Consider the following 22,444-nt stretch of genomic DNA (forward strand, 5'->3'; position numbering starts at 1 on the left):
TTTTGTAAAGTGTTTATAACAGTGATTCACTGTTCACTGAACCTTTAGCGTAATATTAATGACACACTCATTAACGAACGATGCATGACAAGATTCCTCAAAAACCTTTGGTATCACATGTTTTAACTGGACAATAGACACACAAAGACAACTCTATGACGGTACAAGTTTCACTCTTCATGATGATTTCATTCACCAAAAGAGATGGATATATATATATAGATATACCAAAAAAGAAAACCTTTTTTATGACCCCAAGATGGAGGAAAACCTGTATTAACATTTCAACCTGTTCTTGATCAGTGTTCAAGTTTGTCTTGATCATTGCCCAAGATGGGGCTACATTTCTTAGATGTCCTGAATAACTTTTGCTTCATCATGAATTTAGAATGGTGTTGAGTCATCGAACACACTATCTAGGTGTAACCGTTCATCCTCATTGAAGAGGCATCACAGGAACTGTAGAGTGGTTGTGGTTTCAAAAAAATAATTTTTTTATTTTCAAAATGGTCTCAAAAGAGGTGAGAGGTTGGCACCCTCTCTCTCTCCAGTATATATAAATTTCAATAAAATTTATTAATTTTGTAGAAATTTGTCTTGATGCTGACATCATCAATATTATTGATAGACCTTAAACACATCATCAGGAGGATGAACTCATGCCAAACGCCATCAACACATCAAAAAATGGGTCAAAATCCAAAGCATGGAAACGTCACTCACAATAACCTCTCCGCCTCAGCAAGACCTAGTTCTTCTTCTTCTCTCCTTCTAACATCAAACAATGATGATTATGATCACAATGAATCTTCTTTAGTCACAACCTCGTTCAAAGAAGGATCATTCACGAGTTTCCGAAATCGTCGTCATGATCATCATCCTTTTCAACAACGTTCTTCATTCCATTCTGATTCAGTGTTTTATTTAGTTTCGTATAATCCTTCCTTATTTTCAGATGGAATCAATCCTGGAATTGGCGTTTCGAGAGTGGTGGATGAGAATGGAAAAGTTCTATTGCAAGATGATTCTTCTGCTGCTTTTAATAGTGGCTATCAGGATCGAACATTTGATAAGAATGCCATCAAATTGGTACTAAAGAAGGTGACGATTGTGAAAGTATGCAGTGGAAGATTGCATACTCATTTATTGACTCACGATGGCAAGATATTGAGTTTTGGTAGGTAGAGAGTGGTAGTTGACAACTTTGATGTCTCTTGACAGGTCATCTATTCATGTAATATTACTATCATTGATTGCATCTCCAACTATAATTTCATGTGCATTCACACTGTATCTACATACATGTATATTGACACGAATATAATTCATGATCAAATTCTCATTTCATAGGAAGCAACAATCATGGCCAACTCGCTTGTGGACGAAATGGTTCCATTCCAACCAGTTATGGAGTTGTTCCAGCTGTTGGTGAAATTGCTAAAACATTTGTTGTGGATGGAGCTGGAGGTTGGTTGAATGATTTTCTAAAATTACTTTTTTAACAATTCTAACAATGTTGAATGATTTCAATCAAAACGAATTAATATTGTCATGAATTAATATTGTAAAAATACACACAATTGATATACAATTTTTGTTCAATTCGATCAAAATGAATTCCAATGAAATGATATCATATTTCAGGAGGTTATCATTCAGTTTTTCTCACCATTGATCATCGAGTCTTTACAGTTGGATCGAATGGCTGCTGTCAATGTGGAACCAACGAATTTACTCAAACTCACACTGCCTATGAAGTGACAAGCTCAAAATTCAATGATAGAAAAGTGATTGCATGTTCAGCAGGTGATTCACATACCTGTTTCTTAACTCTGTGTGGACATGTGTATTTTGCGGGTAGTAATAGCAATGGATGTTGTGTGGGATTGAAATCATCCGATCGACCAGTCTTATTGGTGCATGATTTATTGAGGAATCAATTCCCAATCCATGTGACATGTGGCTATGACAATACAGTCATTGTGTGCAGGAGTGGAACAGTATTTGGAGCTGGTAAGTGTGTGTCTTGGTGATTGTTTGACAAGCCCTCAATTCCTTAATGATTGATTCATGTGAAAAAAAATTGAAAATGTCACTCTGTTTGATTCAAACTCCACGTTCAATTTCAATTCGTTGTTATTTAAAAATATCTTACACTTTTGAATCATGATTCATCCTCAATCAATTTCAATTCACTTGTGTTTTCAAATGACGAATGCATTATTTTGTTATTCAAATTACAAATATTTTGTTTGAAAATAATAATTTTTTTAGGTTGCAATTCATGTGGTCAAATGGCTGTCAAAGAACAAGAACATCAAAATTTCTCAGAGTTAAGACCTCTCTTCTTTGGCAAGAGTGATGTCCTTTGGGCGAGTACAGGTTATTTCTGTAGTGTCTTGAAATCCATGAATGGAGATTATTTTTATGCACCTGCTCAACAACGAGATATGGCATGTCTATGTGATATCTTTCCAAAACAACACTCCATACTATCCATACTAGCTGGTGATTATGTTCTGTGGGTGACGAATGAAATGCAGGAGAAGGAGGAGAAGTGTGGAAAGATCTATGGCTACACAGGAGGTATGCCGACAGACATTACTGGAGAGTTTTGTCTGACTGATTCTTCATCCACAAGTGGTGTTGGTATTAGTGCTCAACGTGATCTGTTTATCATTTACTTTACAGGAGTTCCAACACATGTGGTGGTTGCCCGCCACTTTTGTCATCTCCATCAAATAGTCGGTCACATGTGTGGAAAAGGAAGCTATTATAGTGAGGACATGAATCTCTTCTCAGATATAACCATCATCATGTAATCATTTGTATATATGTACAATGGTGGTCGAAACGATCGACATCCTCTTGAAAATTAAAGGAATGATCAATGAATGAGAATTCTAGCACAAAATGATGATTGAGACCATCTTAAATAGTTACTATTGTGCATGTTTGGGGTCCATTCATCAAAAAAAAACATCGTTTGAGATTTTGATAACTTTGATCAACTCTCCTAAAATTACTTGTTCTTTCCATCAGAAGATTTAAGCTTAGACTTTAAATTTTGAATTCTATCTAACTCCATTCATGATCCAATCCTACCTGTTTGATGATACTCCCACACCATTGCTGCATCTCAAGCTCGTAACGAGTGTTTGATTCGGGGGTGTTTGTGAGTGAAGAGGCTTCTTGTTGCAACATTTTTTGATGTTTGTCTCAATATTAAACTGCAAATCATCATTCAATTCCTTCAAAGGCTCACTGGTGATTGCAAGAATGAAGTAATCACAGCACTATGTGATTTAACAGTGCAATTTTACTTGTTTGTTTTAGCTCATTCAAAGATGGCAAGTAAAAGAATCTTAGCTATGTACAGGAGCTAATATGTAAATCTTGAACTCCAGTATGTTATGATTAAACCTAGTGTTGACCAAATAAGAAGTTCAAAGTATCACTTCAAAGCAGTGCATGCAAATATTGTCCACACACTTTCCTAATGAGCTACAGAAATCGAAGCAACAACTTTGATCGGTTCAATTTATAATTATTGAACCGAGAGTCAAGTTGAAAAAACGACCTCAAAAAAAGGAAAAGCTTGAAAACATGTTGCATCCAATGAATGTATATTCAAAGCTCATATGCAAAGAAGAAGATTCAAAGAAGCAGAATTGTCACTCATTGGACGCATCACCATTTCAACAAACAACCACCTTCTTTCCAATAATAAGCCCCATAATGATTAAGCCCCGTTCTCCGTCTCTCCTTCTTTCACCACGAACCCATTCACATGTCATTAAATTATTTTCATCTCTTCTTCCATCAAGTTGTATGCGTACGTTCAACGAGGAGAGAATAGAAAAAAAACAAGCGACTTCTACCCACTATGGGTTGACTTTCCTCCGCTCCATAAAAAACTTAACGTCCTAAATTGATCATCTCTAACTTTCACCAGTACTTGTCCTGAGCAGTCATCTGAGTCTTCAATAGCTATATTAAAGCTTGCAGAACATTCGAAGAGTGACTCGAATCGTTCGAAGGTACTGGCCTGCTATTGTCGAAGAAAGGTTTGTCACCCTTCAACAAATCCTGGCACTTGTCACAACCTTTGAGAGAAGAAACAACAAACCTGTCAACTTTTTTACCGCAAAAAAAAAGAGGTTCTGAGCCACCACCTCTCTCTCACAACAACTCTTCACAGCAAAACAACAACTCGTCATCATTGACAACAACTGTTCATGCTTTTCTGAATACTATTCGAAATCTCTTCACACACACTCCAATATTGGAGTGTCTTTCGATGACTACTACTTTTTCAATCTGTCTGGTTCAAGACTAATCCATGTGTGTGATTGGTCACCAAGTTGACTTACTTGTGCCTCCACCACCAACAGACGTCATCCTCTTCTCACACAACACGTTCTTGACCAACTCAGCAGCATTCATCATCACGCATGTTCGTGTGTGAAGTGTGAATGAACGTTCGTTCTATGACTCTCTCTCCTTGCTTCTCAAACGTTCATTCACACTTCCTCTTAGAGTCTTTACAAAAAAAGAAAAATGTTGTAAGGCTTGTTCGAGTACTCCTCTGAACATATCATCAAGAACCTCCACAATTTGAATTAGAAAGCATCCTCCTCAACGACGTCAGTAACAACAACAACAATAACAACATTCATCGTATTTGTATCATTCTTCAGACAACAACAACAAGATGGTCCATCTCCTGAAAAGGGTTCATGGAACCATGACGAGTTGGTTGAAAGCTCTCATGTTTGTGAGTATCTTCCTCTATACCACGGGAAGAGGAATTCAATGGATTCGGGATGTGTTGGTTCCCTACCTGATGAGAATAAGTACTTGTTCGTATCGTGATCATCATCATCAACGGCAGGCATCTTTCTTATCATCCTCCTCCTCATCATCATCACATGAAGGTAATCAATCATCATCTTCCTCCTCCTCCTCCGAGTATAACCACAACAACAGCAATACGTATGATCATGGTCAGCACACCACACAACAGAAAGAGGTGAACGTGGAAACACCTTCCGAGTTGTTGTCTTCTAAAGTTATTGAATATTTCCAACTTGAAATACCTGTTCCCTACATCAACCTCAAGAGCCTCTTTTCCAATGACAATGTCTTGCCATCGAATGACCCCTTCATCATGAATCAATTCACTTCCGATTTTCTCAATAATATTGCAAAACGAATGGATTTTCTACACAAGAATTATGTAAGATATTTGAACAAGTTGGCATCAAGTAATGATGATGATGATGGTATGAATGCATCCAATCAACAAGAAGATTTATCATCCTCTAACACATCAACATTGCCAACTGCAACACCCACCATGGATAGAAACAACACTCAAAGAACATCCTTACAAAAGAGAATGTATCCTATTGTATTTCGGAACAAGTTCAGTCTTGCAAAGGATTTACTGTTAAGAGATCTTCATGACTCGATTGAAAAGTGTCAACTCAAAACAGAGATGTATCGTCAGCAAGTGAAGGCCATTTCGAGATTTATCCCTCCATCATTTTTTCTTAACGACCCATCATTTGCTCCCTATTATTGGGTACTGACAGATGTTGACTACAAACTGATGCCACCATTCCTTCGTAATTATGTTCTCTATTCATCATCGTTGGTGGCATCAATGTATGGTGGGCCATTTTACTCTCCCTTCATGGGCTTTGATGAGAGTGGAGTGATGCCACTCGGTTCACAACAACAGACCAGCATGATGACGAGTAGTAGTATTACCAGCATCAGCAACAATAGACATGGAGAGACATCTATTCCTTCCTACATTCGGGATAGGATTAGATACGAGTGGGAATTGTTTATTCGACAAAATAAGAGCATACTGCATCGATTTGACTTTTTATACAACGCATTCTTGAGTAGAAATGGTTTGTGTGTGACAAATAAGGACGATGAATCCAGGTATCGAAAGGAGTTTACAGAACAATGTTTCAAATTACTCAAAAGTAGACGTAAAGTAGCACTGAGAAAGATAAAAACAATCCGATTGAAACAAATAAGGCCGAGTGAGCGTGAAAAGAGTCAACTGAGAACACAATACACCAAGTTAAAACAATTGGAACTGCTTCCATGAAAACCGTAGTGACTGTACACAGAGTTCTCTCACTTGAATCCAATGAACACGACAATAACGAATCTTCAACGATGCTTACAACTCGAACACCGATTCAACGAGAAGAGCAAATCGTGATACGTGAGCACCCCTCTTAATCATTCGACTCACTCACCTCAAAACCGATCTTTTGCAAGGTGCGATTACAGTGAAACTGAGTGCGATGTTGTGTTGATCAAACACACCCTCCCTCAACCAATCCCTACTGAGATCCATATTTTCACACGCTCATGACAAAACAACACCACAACCCGTCACATTTCACTTTTTTCGTCAGACCTTTTTAGAATACGAAAGCACTTTTCGAACTTGAGCATTTTGTAAAGCAAAGACAAAACCAGAAAGGACCAAACTTTGATGGATAGGTAGTGCGGCAGCCAATCAAAATTTTTCTTGCATCGTCCATAAAAGCAAACGATACCCATGAATCTGTTCCAAGGCAACTGGGTTTCGAAGAAGAAGAGAGCGTTCAGTGGTGCTCTGAGCTTCTGCTCTGGTGGTCCCACCTCTCACTTCTCTCTCCTCTGAAAGCGTATGTCAAGTGCCAAAAAGAAAAAAAACACCAACCTGGCTCACTGTCACGACTGGCAATTATTGTTTGTGTGAAACAGTCATATTTTCAAATATATTCCTCTCTCTCCCATATTGAGTGAACAAGAGAGTATAGTGACTGACCGACACTAGATCCTTGTAACCCCTTTTTGCTCTTCAAACAACAACGTCATTACCCATTATCACTGTATGAGAGTGTTTTGTGAGCACAAAGGTACCTACTGCTGATCTCTCACTCCTCATCATCATTAGGAAAAACAGAATAACCCTGTCCTTCCATTACGATTCACCTATACAACTACTACTATTCAAGTGTGTAACATATTGACGGAACAACAACCATGCTATCCACAACAACATCATCATCATCAACAACAATGGAGCAAACCATCTTTTCTGAACAAGATCTATGTGATGAAGAATCTATCATGATGGGAGACTTTGAAGACCACTCTCCATCATTTTTGTCATCATCACAACAACAACAAGTTTCTGAAAGTGATGACTCTGAAAGCGACAGACTTCATGATGAAAAATCCTCCAAGAATGGAAAGAAGAGAAAGGGCTATTCAAAAGAGATTACCAAAGTTCTCAATGATTGGTTCTTTGCTAATCTTCAAAATCCATATCCAAGGTTTGTATAAGTGTTTTGGTGAAGTGTATTTGTTTTGAATTATCATTAACAATGCCATCCATTTTCAGTGAAGAGGAAAAGAAGGAAATGGTCAATCAAACTACATTGACTCTTCTCCAAATCAACAATTGGTTCTCTAACAAGAGAGTTCGATACAAGAGAAAGATGCAAAAAGAAGGTCAAGAAGTAATTGATGGAGGTATTGTCATTGACATCAATCAAGCATTCCGTTCCATCAAGAAACAAAATAAGGGAGAAAAGAACTCCTCAAACGCTGTGTCATCAATTGATTCCACTTCCTCCAGTCAAAGTTCTGCAGCTCCAAAGAGAAAGAGATCCTCTGCCTCTAAGGATGCTTCATGTTCCAAGAAGAAGAGACCAACTCCATTGAGTGTTGTGAATCATGTCAAGACTAGGAATGGAACAACATCAGAGAATGATAGTACTCCAACAAGTGCAATCACAACATTGACACCACCACCATCAATCTCGACAACAACGACTACTACTCTTACCACTCCATCGTCGTCACTTGTTCACAATTCCTCTTCTCCTGCAGTAACCTCTTCTTCTGAGCCAAAGAATGTTCTTAGTTCACTTCTTGAAGCTCCATCCAATAAGAATTTGAATGGATCTTCAGTTGTATTATTACGGTCACCCATCTTGACCAATCAATCTCCTGGAATGTCTTCACCACAATCCTCTTGTCCACAAAGCTCTCCAAAGATGACTCCTGATGAGAGATCTCCATGTTCTACTGATGAAGCAGTCTGTAGTCAACAACCAAAGAAAATTGACTTTTTCCAATCTCTGCAACAAGCAGGCGTCATTTTCCCACAAACACCTGCTATCATTCCTGTAATTCCATCATACCCTCCATATGCATTTGTACATCATCATGCTGCTGCCTACTATCCTGTGAGCGAAGTAGTTGCTAATTCATCACCCACATCATCTCCCTATCAATATTCTTATCCCATTTACTCGACGACTGCTATTCCAGCCACTTTTTATGCAACCCCACACTCCTCCAGTACCTCCACTTTCATGATACCAAAGGAAGAAGAGGTTGACGAAATTGGATTGGAACAACACGATGCTGCTTCATGCTTTGAATTGGAAGATAATTGTCTTGACGATGTCGCAGGCATGACAAGCAACAATCATCATGAAAATTATTCATGCCAAGACAATACCTTTAATACCACAGACTTGTTCGAATCGACAGCAACAGAGAATGAGAATTGTCTCTTCCTTGACAGTGGACGTGATGTGTCGTCTGGATCATGGATGAACTCTACAGAGGATTGCAGTCTTCTCTACTTTTAAAACAAAGCTTGTTGTCCAACATTGAGAGACAACATGTGTTGTTTATTAAGGTTTCAGCTCTCGAGAGGTCACTTTCGAGATTTTGACGTCAATCTACCAATCCAAAGGGTTGTAGCAGTTTTGAAATGTTTTTTCAATAAAAAGTTAAAAACATTTTTGAAGTTAGTGTTGTTGATGTTGGACAATGTTTTGGCACTTTTGCTGAGATCAAAGTAATGTTATTCAAAACCTGTCTCGTACAATCCATTATCCATAAAATAAATCCTCGCAAAATAGAAGTTGATGGATTTTTTGGATGTAAGGCATTAGTCGTGACTTTTCTTCTCCAAGAATTCTCGAAATACCATCATGCACTTGACTATCTTCATCCTCATTCTCTTTGAACTCAAAATCTCTCAGAAAATTATAAAGCTCCATGAATGTTCGTTCGCCAAACTTGTTTTCACAATAAGACCTTAATGATTCAATCCTCACTCCCAATTCATTTTGCTTCTTTCTCAGATTTTCTAATTCTGTTGGAGAGAGTTGCGATGTATCAATTTCGTGCTTCCTAATAGGTGTATGGAATTTTAATTCCACAGGAGTGCCATTATTTCTGTCGAACGTTGGAGGTTGTGACTGACCTTCTTTGGAAGGTAGCAAATCCAAATCTTCGAACTGAGAATTGATTATCTTTGAAGGTGAAGATTTTGCTTGAACGAGCTCGTGCTTTGGTTTGGATTCAACGATCAACACTTCCACGTTTTTTCCTTGCGAAGATGATTGTTTTTTTGGAGTGTTCTGTTCATTGAGACTTGCCAGATCTGAATGATTGTCAACATTTTGGTCATGAGACCTCTTGGAGCTCTCTGAAATATGAGGAATTGCAATCTCAACAGGAATTTCATCCTCTTTCTTTTTCTTCTTTTGATTCTTTATGAATTCCTTAAAATCTTGCCTCTGTTTTTCCAATTGCTCTCTTCGTTTTCGTTCCTTCTCTTCTTCTTCCTTCTTTTTCAACAATTCTACTTCGGTTGGTTCCATCACTTTGTGGGCTTCCTCTTGCTTCTTGAAAGATTGAGAGTCATCTACGGATGGTGCACCATCATCGAGACCAAACATTTGACGAACCTGATTTTTCCGACCCTTAATGGCATCCATCTTCTTCTTATGTTCGAGTTTTAACCTTTTTTCTTCTTCTTTTCTTCTCCTTTTTTCTTCCTTTTTTTCTTCAAGGAATTTCTTTTTCCTGTCCTCTGCCTCGTTGCCATTCATGTTATTGAGCCACTTTTGTCTCTCACTGTCTTGTTTGTTCTTGATGTCTTTCCTTTGTTCTTCTTTTGAAATGACGTTTTCAGAGTGTTTCGATTTACTTGAACCTCCATTCGGTTCGGATGATTTTGTTTTCACAGGAGGCTTTCGTTGTTGATTCAAAATTTCTTCCAAACTATATACAGTTTTTTCGTTGTCGTCTTGCGATTTTGATGGTCTAGGACGATCTTCATTTCGTTTTGGTGAAGTTTTGGTTTCTGAGCTAGGGACCTGAGGTGGTGACTGCCTTTGAGTAGTTGGTTGAGCCTTGGAAGGCAGTATATTTGAAGGAAGGGACACACGCGGAGGAATAGCTTGTTGTTGTGATGCAACCGGTTGATTTTGTGCACTTGCTGAAACCATGACTCCTGCCGCCGAAGGTTTGGCAATCTTCTTTTCTAATAATTGTTCATAGTATTCTTTTCGTCCTTTCAATTTTTCTTTTTTGAGTTCTTTCCGTTCTTCCATATGCTTTCGTATTTGGAGTTTTGAGAGAGTATCGATAGGGACCTGTTTTGAGGGGTGTAATTGTTTGAAAAGAGCATCCATCTCTCTTTGCTTTTCTTCCAACCATTTTGGATCTTTTTTGAGGACCTTTTGATCAGAGTTTCCTTGAGCTTCGTTTGGTTGATTCTGAGGAGTCACAGACCGAGGATTGTTTGATGCGGCCTCCTGTTTGGAAATATCTTCCAGAGAACTGCTTGGTTTTGAAACATTTTGCGCACTTTGTTGCTTGTTCAATATAAATTTAAAAACTCTCTCCTGTATGAAAGGAAGAGATAAAATTTCACTCATGCTTGGTCTGAGGTCAGGATCCTTCTGTAGCATGGAAGATATTAAATCACTCAAGTTACTACTATAAACAGGTGGAATGGGTGGATAGGTGCCTTTTAAAATTTTGAGTACAAGAGCAGGCAAATTCTGACCATTAAATGCATGTTTTCGAGTGGTCAATTCATATAAAACGCATCCCAATGCCCACACATCACTTTTCTGATTATATGGCTTATCTTCACATAATTCTGGGCTAAGATAATATGGCGTTCCTATAACCGTGTTGGCAAACTCTGTTTGCGAGTTTAGAATTTTTGCAATTCCAAAATCGCCGATTGTAATTTTCCCAGATTTAGTGAGGAAAATATTTTGAGTTTTAAGGTCTCTGAGAAGAACGACATGGTGTTAAGGTGTTGTGATGGACTCCTTAGTAAACATACCTATGTAAAATGTTACAATCATGTACATGTTTTAATCCAAGGGCTATTTGAGTGAACCAATCCAGTATTTGCTAGATATTCAAAGTTCATTTCAAGAAAAGGTCCTATTAACAAAAAATAAAAACAATCAATTGGTACATACGTCTTCTGAAAAATATGAAGGAGAGTTTTTGATTTTCGAAAATAAATCCCCTCCATCCGCATAATCCATTACGATATTTAGGTACTTGTCAGAACTTATAAAATATTCCTTATATGCAATAATGTTATCATGCTTTAGTTTTTGAAGAATTTGCGCCTCAAGTAAAGCTCCTTGTTTTTCTTCGTCACTCAACTCCTTCATATTAATCCTCTTCATTACATATTTCTTCCCCTTTATATCGCACAGATAGGCCTTTCCGAAGGATCCACTTCCAATTTCTTTCAGTATCTAGTGATTGAAATTAACATCGTTCCGAGAGATTATTGAGCAATTATTGAAATTGTTTGACACATTGAAATTCCAAAAATAGTGATTCCGTTCAATGTTCGGGTGTACAGTGATGATGGTTGTATTGACAAATGTAACAAAACAACGGAACAAAGATGTCGTATATTTATTCTTAATTTAGGGGGTTTCATGATGATCATCGCATACAAACCTTATAATTTTTGTCTCCAAAGACTTGAGGAGAGGGAAGCTCTGCTGCACTCGGCTGGCTGCTGCTTCCACCCTTATTATTATTCGCTCTCATTTTTTTTAATAAATACAACGCCATTTAAATGCATTTTCAACTCCCCTTTCCGCACTTCAGAGAGAGAGAGGTTGGCAGGAGGACGTGATTGGATTCGAGACTCGATGAGGCAGAGAGCGACCAGTTGGGAATACTGACAAAAAAACATTCTTTGTCAGTGATTGAATGGCGAATGTTTGGTTGGCTGAGGCATTGTAATATCAAAAGATGTTACAATGATATTAACCTTACCATATTTAGTATTTGGGTGAGAATTGAATCGCATGTTGGCTTAAGAAAGCAAATGGGTGGAAGTGGTATAAAATGCCCACAACATTGGTGGTACAGATTTTTGAGTTAAAGTATCCTAAGCTGAGTTTTCATTTCAATCTTATCATATCAAAAGATAAAGATTTAAACACTTTTTGTCTAACTCGTAAAGCTTTCATGGAAATTCATTTAGATGAAGTTACGTAGAGATCTAAACGTTAAAGCTAAATATTGATACATGTGTTGCCCACTGCTGTAATATAGCAGAAAATCAAATGGTATCTTTCACATCATGATCTGTGTTCTTTAAATTTTTCTTTAATAGTCTCTCTTTGCGTTGCTTAGTTACTTCCCACCCATTCGCACTCCCACCCACTTGCTTTCTTAAGCTTATTCAAGTACCTTTTTCGCTGATCGGAATGTTCTTGTGGTAAGAAAGAACATTGTGACAGTGCAGGTCCACCTTGATTCGAATCTTTTCGGCAAGGATTTTATTGAACTAACTATTTAATTTTGTTATTTAATTTTCATTTATTTAATTCATCATGTTTTCATGATATTCATGGATTTATCAAGTTATTATAATTTTCATGGATTTACGTTACTTCTGCTTTCATCCTTCCTGCTTCCTTGCGTTTCTTTGGTTTTCTCGTTGCTGAATAAAGTCAATTGACAAAATATGCAGAAAATCCCACAAACCCATTAGTCCTTCCTTTAATTAACAAACGAATTTTATTGTTTACTCTTTCGAAACATTCATGAATATTGTGTTGTTTTTCTTTTCTATTAAAATATTCAAACATTTTTTGGAAGAAGATCTTTCTGAGTTGATTTTCCAAAACAATAACACTTCATGGAAATTCAACTGTTTAATTTCGGTACCTTATCGTTGGCTTAGATAGATGCGGATTCACGTGCTAATTACCAGAAATTGAAATGCAAGAAATCTTTACAGGTGTACTCAACCGATCCTTCTCATCTCCGTAATTACGGAACGAAAATCCTGACCCTTTCCCAAGGCATAGACCTGTCCCCGATCGTCCATCAATAGCAAAAAGCTTCCATCAGCACTCACTTGGATGACTCTTGTATGGAAGAGAGGTGATGGAAGTGTGGTTACACCCGAAGACGAGAAAGCCTTCTTCTCACTGCTAGTGGCTATCAAGTGGGGTGTGTTGGATTGAATACGATCTTTGACTCCGATCGCTCCCCAAAAGTAGACGTGAGAAGTCAAGCCTGAAGAGGTTGTTGTGTTGTTGGTGGAGAATGACATTTTCTGTTTTTGGCGCGATCATTGGAGATGGAATTTGAATCAACTTGAAATGGGTGAACCTTAATCCACATGAAAGACTGAAGATTATTCTATTGCACGCGAGTACAATGTGGTAATGACAAATGAATAAATGATCGATCAAATGAAATTGTGCGAAATGATGAACAAAAAACGGAATTAATGTTTATTATTTTTGATTTCCTCTAACAACTGGCGCAACACGTTTAACATCACCTTCTGATGCTCATCCGACTTTCGTTGCTGCTCCTGCAACACGTTCAACAACACCTTCTGATGCTCATCCGACTTTCGTTGCTGCTCCTGCAACACGTTCAACAACACCTTCTGATGCTCGTCCGACTTTCGTTGCTGCTCCTGCAACACGTTCAACATTTCCTGTTGATGTTCGTCTGACTTTTTGGCAAAATTGTTAAGTTCCAAAAGAGCCTTTTGAATGATGGTAAGACTTGACATTGTTTTTTTGGTTAGGGCGGATTCAATTTCATCAAACTCAGTAGCCTCACTGAGTTCATCCACATCTCCTGATGAGAGTTCTTTCTTGTTTGTGGTTGATGAAGAAGTTCCTCGATATTGCTGCCGAAGAATTCAAAAAATGCAAAAACGTACATCACCATTCGTGAGCGTAATATTCAGGGAAGTGTTTCCTCCTCATTGTCGGACCACCACTTTGACCACTCTGGTGGCAGTCTTCACTTAGAGGATGAATATGCATCTTCGGCTTCCTCCTCCTTGTTTGGATTTGGAAATTTGATGAGTGTTATATTTATATTTATTTCAGAAGCTCTCAAACAAACACAAATTGATCAATTTATGTTGCTGCTGCTCAAATCACAAGTCCTACTACTATTACTACTTGATGAGTTACGAGTGGATGGGGATGCAGAAGACAACCAACGAGAGAGAGCCTCCACGTTGCACAAATTGGATTCGTAACCGAATGGAAGGCCATGATCTTCATCGTTGGTCATGTTCGAAATAAATTCAACGAGACTGGTGAAAAAACTGATGGCTTCTTCAGAGTTTTTCCCAATGCAAAGCTCCCCAAGCTGACCTCTTAGCAGAGAATCCACTTGTTGGAAAACAACTCCAAATTGTCCAACACAATCCAGCGAGTGACCATTCATTCTGCAATCATTGAAAAAAGAAGAGTGATGCCATGTGCTTATTGAGGGATTTCTCATTATTCCACTATAAATGTAAGAGCGCTTCACTTCTGTCAAGCCATTTGTACTGTCGTGATCTTTCCTCACCATTATTCCTCTATTCATATCAAACTGGCTGTTCGTCACTAGCTCAAACACACTATCCAAGTAAGAAAACGTTGTGCGGGGTTAAAAATGCATTCAGCCATACTGGTTAGTGACATTATTTCTGAAAGCACCTAAACTACTTACCGATGCATAAGAGAGTTATCTGTCAAGCGCAGTTTCAAATCCACAGCCCACATTCTTGCACTTTCTTTCTCGTCTAAAAAAATAACGTAATCAATTGAAAGATATCCCATGATCTTCTTCGAATAACAAACATGTCCTACAGATAGAGAAGCTTCCCTTAGCGCTTCATATGGAGCAGAATATTGTGGAAATGCACATCCTTGAGCGCAATATTGAGGACTCAGTAATTGTTCTTGAACAGAAAGAATTTGAATCTCACCGTTTGGCTCAATATACAAATTCACAGTTGGAGAGCCAATAATTTTGTTAGGCACAGCCTCTATTACTCCTCCTCCACTATTTTTTAGAGATGTGATGAAATCCATCCACTTTGGATAAACATATTTTGAAACAAGGTTAATTCTCTCAGGCATGTATTCTGAGAGTTCTTCTAGGATTTTTGTTCGAACTCTATCTGTAAAAAGGGGTTCATTTTTCCTCTTTTCCTTGACAGCATGAACGCTTGATGTTTCCAAATAGGCTAATCCTCGTCCACTCATTTCGGTGTCAATTTTAATTAGCCATCTATTAAAGTTGGGATATTCAAGGATCTTTTTTGTTAAATTTGAGATCAAGTCTTCTTCTTCATAAATATCATAAATACCGATTGGCGTGTTCACATCAGCTTGTGAAAAGATTCGTTTGCTTCCAGATTTTGTTCCATATATCGTAGAATTCAAAGGGTCTGGTCCTAAAATTGGAAGCTGAAGTTTAATGGCCAACCTCAAATCATCTTTTCCAATATGGCCTGGAACGATGAAAGCCACCTTACCCATTACCAGCGTTTTGATATGTTTTAAAGTTCGTTGAGAATAGTAAACAAGGGTCGACAAGGATAGGTTTTCTTGGAATTTGTCACTATTTTCAGGTGTTACAAATTTCACTCGTTTCATTGGCTCTTCCACACCATAATATTCTAACAATTTTACCACATAGGATAAAGCATCGCTGTCAATATGATATGATGCAATAAATATTATGTCTACATTAGGATCCAACAGATCGAGCAACCTAAATAATTGTGAATTTTGGTGGGATTTAAATTTAGGAAATGTTTTTCGCACGCTCTCATCATAGCTTAAAGAATTAATATGAACAATTGTTCGTTTTGCTTTCTTGATGGTGTCCCAATTTTTCTTAAACTCTTCCATTTTCGATTTCCATTTAAATTCTTCGTCATAAAGAAGTTTTTGAATCCTTTCTTTAGTTCGAAATAAACGTGTCCTTAAGAACCACCATCTCTGAATGATGGAAGCCATATGGTGTTGTCTCTTAAGCTCTTTGAACTTGTTTCGTTGAGAATATCCTCTCCAAACTCGTTGAATAGCTGTTGCAGCCAAATTTGGACCATTTCTTCCTAAAAATTTCACGTCAGGTAGATGGATATATGGAATTACAGTTTCACTATTTACAAGACAATCAATTAATTGTTGATTGGTGGGGTCTACAGTCTTCTCAGCTAAAAATACAACTTTTTTACCATCCACATATGCCAGCGGAACTAAAAGAGATGAATTGCAATACATTAAAAAGCCATTGTACAAAGAAAATTCATGCATTAATTGCTTACCTGAAAAATCTTTCAAAAGTCTCTCTAGAAGCATTAGAATTCCATAGATTTTAGGCCAGTTATACTGATAAGTTCGATAAAAAGATAAGTATTCTGGGGTATTGTTTAGTAAAGTTCCATGCCGTACGATGACATGGTGCAAGCTGTACTCATCCATGAGATCCAAATACGTTCTTAAATATTGCTGTTTTTTCTTTTCGTGATTCGCCTCAAAGAGAGCGTTCAATTTTTGATCCTCGGTAGGATCAAGAGTTGAGTTGAGAGGTTGTTGTATTGCATTCTTTGGTAAATAGATTGATGCGTTATCACTCTTGACATTAATTATTTTTTGGTTACCAAAAGGTATGATGGTTGGTGCCTCTTTCTTTCGGCTACCTCGAGGTTCTTGAATGCATGCTTGGTCATGTAAGCTTCGAGAGGAGTTTTGCATTTTGAAAAGTACAGGTTTTTGTTCTTCAGATGTCTGCACTTGCTTCTTGATGAGCTGAGTATGAAAAGGATTAAGGACTGCAGGCTGTGCCACCAATGGTGTGTTTTCTTCGTTTGTATTCACTAATGGTGATAGGTCAATAAATGAAGGAACCAATTTTCTGTTGATTAAATTAAGTAGCCCCTTGTCGAGCTCTGTTTCAGATATTGGTGGAAGAGGAAGACTTGGGTTCATTTGATTTTCCCTTGGCAAAATTGCTTCTCTCTTGTAGAGTGTGCCTTTAACTTTTCTTCCGACTGTATTGGTCGGAATGCCACCAACATTTCTTCGCTTGATTTTTTCTTGGGAGAGGTATATTCATGTCTTTGTTGAGAAGATTTCGTGTTTCATTGGCCCACACTACAGGATCGGAGAGAATGGTCGCTCGTTGCTTCTCACGGATTTTGTCGAGATATGTATGTGAAGAGGGGCGTTGGGGAAACACATCTTCTAAATAGTCTTCGGAATAATGAAATTTTGGAACTCTTGTCGTTTGACTATGTGGCTGTTGAGGAGAGGAGTTGTCTCTCCAATTCATGAGATCATCATCTTGAAGAAGCAATGTTGATGATGCACGTCTTGGTTGAGACATTTTTCCAACACTCTGCAAATGGTTGAGCAAGTTTCGGAAGGTTTATGTGATCGGAATACTATTCTTGAATTGTATGCACGAAAAAGATGTAAGATCAATGAACAGGTGGTGTTTTCGTTGTTGTTGTTGATTCTCAATGTGCCAGAATATTCTCAAAGACAAAACTCATTATTTTTTTAAAAAAAATAGCTTGTAGAAATTCTGGCGCCACCTAATCTACAACAAAATCTCAAGAGATTCCTTGTTATACATTGAGAATTTATTGAATTCGGGAAGTGTTAATGGAGGATCTTGATGATGAAACTTGTTGAAATGGATCTCCGCAATAAGAGCATTGCAGCTTCATCGGCTTCACTTTCTCCATCAAAACCTAAAACTCCTGGAAGGAAATACCAACGAAAGACCGACTCGATTGTTAGTCAAAGGAAAGTATCTGATCAAGAGGGTAAAGAGGGTAACACATCTTTGCACCTTAACAAGAGTGATTCCGGGTTGGGAGGTAAAAAAGATGAACAAGAATCACCCTCCGTTTCACTGTTACAGCTTCAGGAATCACTCAAACAAGACATCAACGAAACTCTAAATGAAATTAATCATGCAGCCTTGATGAAAGAAACTCGGATTAAATTGCTGGAGATTATTTCATTAGAGGAAAAAGCTAATGAGCTTGAGTCTTCGCAAAATCACCTTAAAAGTTTAGAAGCGAGGGAGCAACGATTAAACATTCTCATTGATGTCTACGGACTGTTGGACCCTAAAGTGGAGGAAGCATGCAAGAAATTTATTATTCATTGCAACACATATTCCACATTGAATTGTAGGAACAATCCAACGGAAGGGATAGAGATTTTGAAGAGAGCTCTGAATTATTTAAACATTGGAATTGAGTTTGATAATATCAAGAGAATACATTCCATGACACTGAATAATATGAGCTTTGCTTTTAGAATGAAGAACATGTTCGAGGAAGCGCTTGAGTATGCTCAAAAGGCATTCAAGATTGAATCGGAGATTCCAAAAGGAGACAATGATATTGCTTTGGCTGATTCGTACTTGAATATTGGAGCGATCTTGTCAAAACTCGGAAAACACAAACAATCATTGGCTCATGCCAATACTGCTCTCGATATTTTGTTGTTTCAACAATCTAAACTTGTGGAGAGGGAAGCTTTGCGAGATGAGGTCGAAGCAACAGAAGAGGATTCTGATTTCAAGCACCCCTCGTTAACGCATGATGCTCTATACTCGAGCATTGTTGTTGCCCATAATAATATTGCAGTAGAGTTGGAACATTTGATGGAGGTAAGTGAGCGCATGGATTGAATGTTCGTTGTTTACATGTGGTATTATTTCCTAAAAAGATTTCAAAAGCTTCACTATTTCATGAGAAAGCGCTGGAAATTGCAACCAACCGATTGGGTCCTCACCACGCAGTTACACTTCGCATGCAACAAGTGCTGGAACGATTCCAACATGATTTCAAGGAGGATAAGGAGATTGAAATGTTGTTGCAAGCCAAAGAAAAAGGAAACAATATAACCTCTCACTTGTCAACCCAGGCTTCCATTGATAGAATGCACAAAGACTTGAGAAGGAAGAGAGTGGAAAAGTCATTCAATAGTAAGGATCCCAATCTCAACGGGATCAATGACCAAAGCTCGATCGAAATGAACAAATCAGCTTTATCCATTCCTCCCCTAGACCTTTCCACACTAAGCTCAATAACTACTGACACGAATCTTAAAACCCTTTCCGTAAAAATTACGTCCTCGCCCAAGCAAGGAAAGAACTCTCCCAAAAAAACTTCAGCTAAAACACCTTTAAAATTGGCCCAAACAGAGGCGATAACTCTAGATAACAGTCAGGTTTTGTTAGAGCTAAACAATATACTCAACAATTGAAAATAAAACATCATTTCTTGTCCTTCACCCAACTATTCCTTTTACCTTTATATTCTCTCATTTCTGTGTGAATAAATCCAAAAACTAGTTAAAAGTTTCCGATGAGACGGAATCGAACCGCCGACCACAGGATGACTTGCTTGCTACAGTCCCATGCTCTACCAGCTGAGCTATCATCGGTTTCATTCAGATAGATAGTTTTACTACATATCTAGGTGGTCGGCGGTTCGATTCCGTCTCATCGGAAACTTTTAAACTAGTTTTTGAACGAATTGGTTAACACACGATGTCATAAACCATCTAATTTTGCAAATAAAGGATTTGTTATTTATTAAGTTTCCAAAATTCATTGCATTTAGGGAGAGTTAGTGTCAAACAATTTGAAGAAAACTCTTCTTTCCAGATTCAAACATTGTGGATCGATCATTGTCTTGTTACGCTGGGCTCCATGGAACAATTGTTGTAATTGTCATGGATATGTCACATCACTATCGGGTAGTATTGCTATCGATGGCAGGAGGTTGTTTTGAACCAGATCCAATTTGGAGCGTTCCGACATTATCTTTTTCTACATCGCTCAACTCATCCATGACTGATCCAGAAACACTTCCTTCTTCAATTTGTGGGCTTCTAGCAGAATCAGAGTTCGACTCATCATCATTTCGTACTTTTTTACGTTTTGTTCTTTTGTTTTCATCATGATGACCAGTTGTCTTGTCGTTGGGTTGGCGCTTTTTTGCCTCTTCTAGCTTTTCTTTTCGCACCTTCTTTTGTTCTCTGTCAATTTTCGCATAGTACTTTTGCGCATGTGTTCGTACTTGGGTTGCATTTCTCGTTCCAACATGACTTGCAATGGCCTTAACATCTTTCTTTCCATATTTTTCAATTCCTTCAAGGAAAAGTTTATGTTCCTCTTGAGTCCAGTATCTGCTTTGTTTCTTTGTATTCTTTTCCTTTTCCGATTCCAAAAATGTCACATATTCTTGAAGTTTGTTGATGTAATCTTGAGCTCTTTGCAATTCTTCTTCAAGTTGGTAAATTCTCTTTTGTTGCTCCACAACTAGAAGAATGACGTCTTGAGAGTAGTCATCTTGCTGTTGTGGTTGTACATTACTTCCACGAGAGGTATTGTATTGGCTGTTGTTGTTAAATGGTCCAGTTTGGTTTGACATTGTATTGTTGTTGGAATTGAAATGGCTGTTATTCATATTGTTGTTGGTCATAAAGCTATTATTATTAGTGAATGTCATTGCATTTTCAAATGAACGTTGTTGTTGCTGTTGCATTTGAATATTGTCAGAATAAGAGTTCGATGATTGTTGAAGGTAATGATTCATAGATTCAGTGTTATTATTCATTCCAGAAAAGGATGGATTTCCAGAAGATTGCATGTAAGATTGTGAGGACACATTCATATTGCTGCCTGTATTAAAAGGCACAAATGATGACTGAGACGCTGGTCTGTCTATTCGTGTCATCATGCTATTTCGTGGTGGCTGATGTTGAGAGGAGGAAGTAGAGGTGGCCATACTACTCATACTACCGTCTCCTCGCATTAACGATCCAGAACTTGAGCTGTTCATATTGCTACAAGCACTCGAGGAGGTATTGATTGTGGAGTGTCCACCCGTGTTGGTGTTCATCAATGGAGAACCACCAACCTCTTTGCTTCCACTACTGCCACCACCAGTGTTGTTGGAAGTATTTGAAAACATGGCACTCACGCTCTGAGGGAGGTTTGGTATGGAGGGTAAACCAATGGTACCAGGTCCTCCGTGAGAGTTGAATTGTCTGAGTCGTTGTTGTTCTTGTTCGAATTGATCGGGATCAACATGATCCAAAATATGATGACCATCATGATGAACGCTATGATGAAAGTTAATATGTCCTTGGTAGAGATTGGGGTTTTCTGAGAGAGTGGAGGATCCTCCTCGCATTCCCAGAACACTCTCAAGGCTTATCATGGGAGTGCGGTGGTGGTGGTGGTTTGAAGCATTATTGGACGACGGTTGAACAAAATTATCTGGCAAAGGATCATTCACTCCTCTCAACTCCAATATATTGCTCAATCGACCAGTGGAAGAGGTACCAGCAGCAGCATTATTGGAGGAGTTATCGTTTGGACCACCCGATGATGTAAACTGCTGCTGTTGATGGTGATGATGCTGTTTGCTCATCGAATAAAAAACGGATTAAAAAGAATGATGTTGTTGTGGTTTCTGGTCCGATGACGATGAGAGAATCAATGATGATCGTATGTTGTTGTTCCAATTGTTTCTTATTATTTCAGTGTTGCGGCTTTTTCAAAAAGGTCAGAGTTGTTTTTCTCTTTCAGAGAGAGAGAGGAGAGCGGAATTTGTACACCGACAAAGAATGAAGCTCGTTGATGTTGGTTGTTCCTAAACAACAGAAAATGGTTTTTTTTGCTGGTGAGAGAATATTCTCTCGTTTTTGGTGGAATCTTGGTCGGAGATTCCTGCAAGAACAATCACGCTCAGTCAGATAGGAGACCAGCAAGATCTTGAATACCTCAAAGTCTAGTCACACACGTGTGTGACCCAATAACTTGTTCCTCAGACGGAATATCCAATACTAGCCTTGCTGTGCTTTTCGAATTGAACGCATGGATATTGGTTCGAAATTTTCTTCTTCAAAACACTTTTAACACTTAATATATTAACCTCTCTGAAAACTCAAAATCAAAACTGCAAGCAACTTTAGCAACACAAACCTAAAATGCCATCTTCTCAACCACCGATCTGTCTCAACAACAAAATGCCACAACATGAACAGCAAAACTACTCGTCATCTCAGCACTACCATCCACTCATTCCGATTCTGAAAAGTTTTGGATTAAAAATTGAGATTGAGTTGAAAACAAGTTTTGGAAATTCGGAATTGAATAATATTCTTCCTTTCATTTGAAACACCATCAGGAAGATTTCCTTCAACGAACTGAACATTTGAGTTACAAGTATGGAAAGGGTACTCTGAGTTCTATTCGGAATCATAAC

General features: G+C 38.1%; 8 protein-coding genes across 8 annotated transcripts; 4 read left to right on the plus strand and 4 right to left on the minus strand.

Moving 5' to 3' along the window:
- Positions 1-687: 687 nt before the first annotated feature.
- FDP41_007643 (uncharacterized protein) lies at positions 688-2,822 on the plus strand (the record flags this gene model as incomplete). The annotated part of the gene is made up of 4 exons (XM_044711410.1): positions 688-1,177; positions 1,351-1,467; positions 1,645-2,013; positions 2,275-2,822. 4 exons carry the CDS (start codon positions 688-690, stop codon positions 2,820-2,822), a joined length of 1,524 nt encoding a protein of 507 aa, XP_044568441.1.
- A 1,892-nt stretch (positions 2,823-4,714) lies between these two features.
- On the plus strand, positions 4,715-6,130 carry FDP41_007644 (uncharacterized protein; the record flags this gene model as incomplete). Its single annotated transcript, XM_044711411.1, has 1 exon — positions 4,715-6,130. One exon carries the CDS (start codon positions 4,715-4,717, stop codon positions 6,128-6,130), a length of 1,416 nt encoding a protein of 471 aa, XP_044568442.1.
- Positions 6,131-7,062: 932 nt separating this feature from the next.
- On the plus strand, positions 7,063-8,684 carry FDP41_007645 (uncharacterized protein; the record flags this gene model as incomplete). Its single annotated transcript, XM_044711412.1, has 2 exons — positions 7,063-7,355; positions 7,424-8,684. 2 exons carry the CDS (start codon positions 7,063-7,065, stop codon positions 8,682-8,684), a joined length of 1,554 nt encoding a protein of 517 aa, XP_044568443.1.
- A 246-nt stretch (positions 8,685-8,930) lies between these two features.
- Positions 8,931-11,922, minus strand: FDP41_007646 (uncharacterized protein; the record flags this gene model as incomplete). The annotated part of the gene is made up of 4 exons (XM_044711413.1): positions 8,931-11,133; positions 11,189-11,259; positions 11,331-11,618; positions 11,830-11,922. 4 exons carry the CDS (start codon positions 11,920-11,922, stop codon positions 8,931-8,933), a joined length of 2,655 nt encoding a protein of 884 aa, XP_044568444.1.
- Positions 11,923-13,132: 1,210 nt separating this feature from the next.
- Positions 13,133-13,444, minus strand: FDP41_007647 (uncharacterized protein; the record flags this gene model as incomplete). Its single annotated transcript, XM_044711414.1, has 1 exon — positions 13,133-13,444. The coding sequence occupies one exon, from the start codon at positions 13,442-13,444 to the stop codon at positions 13,133-13,135; it is 312 nt and encodes a 103-aa protein (XP_044568445.1).
- An 824-nt stretch (positions 13,445-14,268) lies between these two features.
- On the minus strand, positions 14,269-17,132 carry FDP41_007648 (uncharacterized protein; the record flags this gene model as incomplete). Its single annotated transcript, XM_044711415.1, has 3 exons — positions 14,269-14,767; positions 14,860-16,399; positions 16,469-17,132. The coding sequence occupies 3 exons, from the start codon at positions 17,130-17,132 to the stop codon at positions 14,269-14,271; spliced, it is 2,703 nt and encodes a 900-aa protein (XP_044568446.1).
- A 709-nt stretch (positions 17,133-17,841) lies between these two features.
- Positions 17,842-19,430, plus strand: FDP41_007649 (uncharacterized protein; the record flags this gene model as incomplete). The annotated part of the gene is made up of 2 exons (XM_044711416.1): positions 17,842-18,831; positions 18,891-19,430. The coding sequence occupies 2 exons, from the start codon at positions 17,842-17,844 to the stop codon at positions 19,428-19,430; spliced, it is 1,530 nt and encodes a 509-aa protein (XP_044568447.1).
- Positions 19,431-19,918: 488 nt separating this feature from the next.
- FDP41_007650 (uncharacterized protein) lies at positions 19,919-21,607 on the minus strand (the record flags this gene model as incomplete). The annotated part of the gene is made up of 1 exon (XM_044711418.1): positions 19,919-21,607. The coding sequence occupies one exon, from the start codon at positions 21,605-21,607 to the stop codon at positions 19,919-19,921; it is 1,689 nt and encodes a 562-aa protein (XP_044568448.1).
- Positions 21,608-22,444: the final 837 nt, after the last annotated feature.

Source organism: Naegleria fowleri (assembly GCF_008403515.1).
Source record: "Naegleria fowleri strain ATCC 30894 chromosome Unknown tig4, whole genome shotgun sequence".
NCBI classification, from domain to species: Eukaryota; Heterolobosea; class Eutetramitea; order Acrasida; family Naegleriidae; genus Naegleria; species Naegleria fowleri.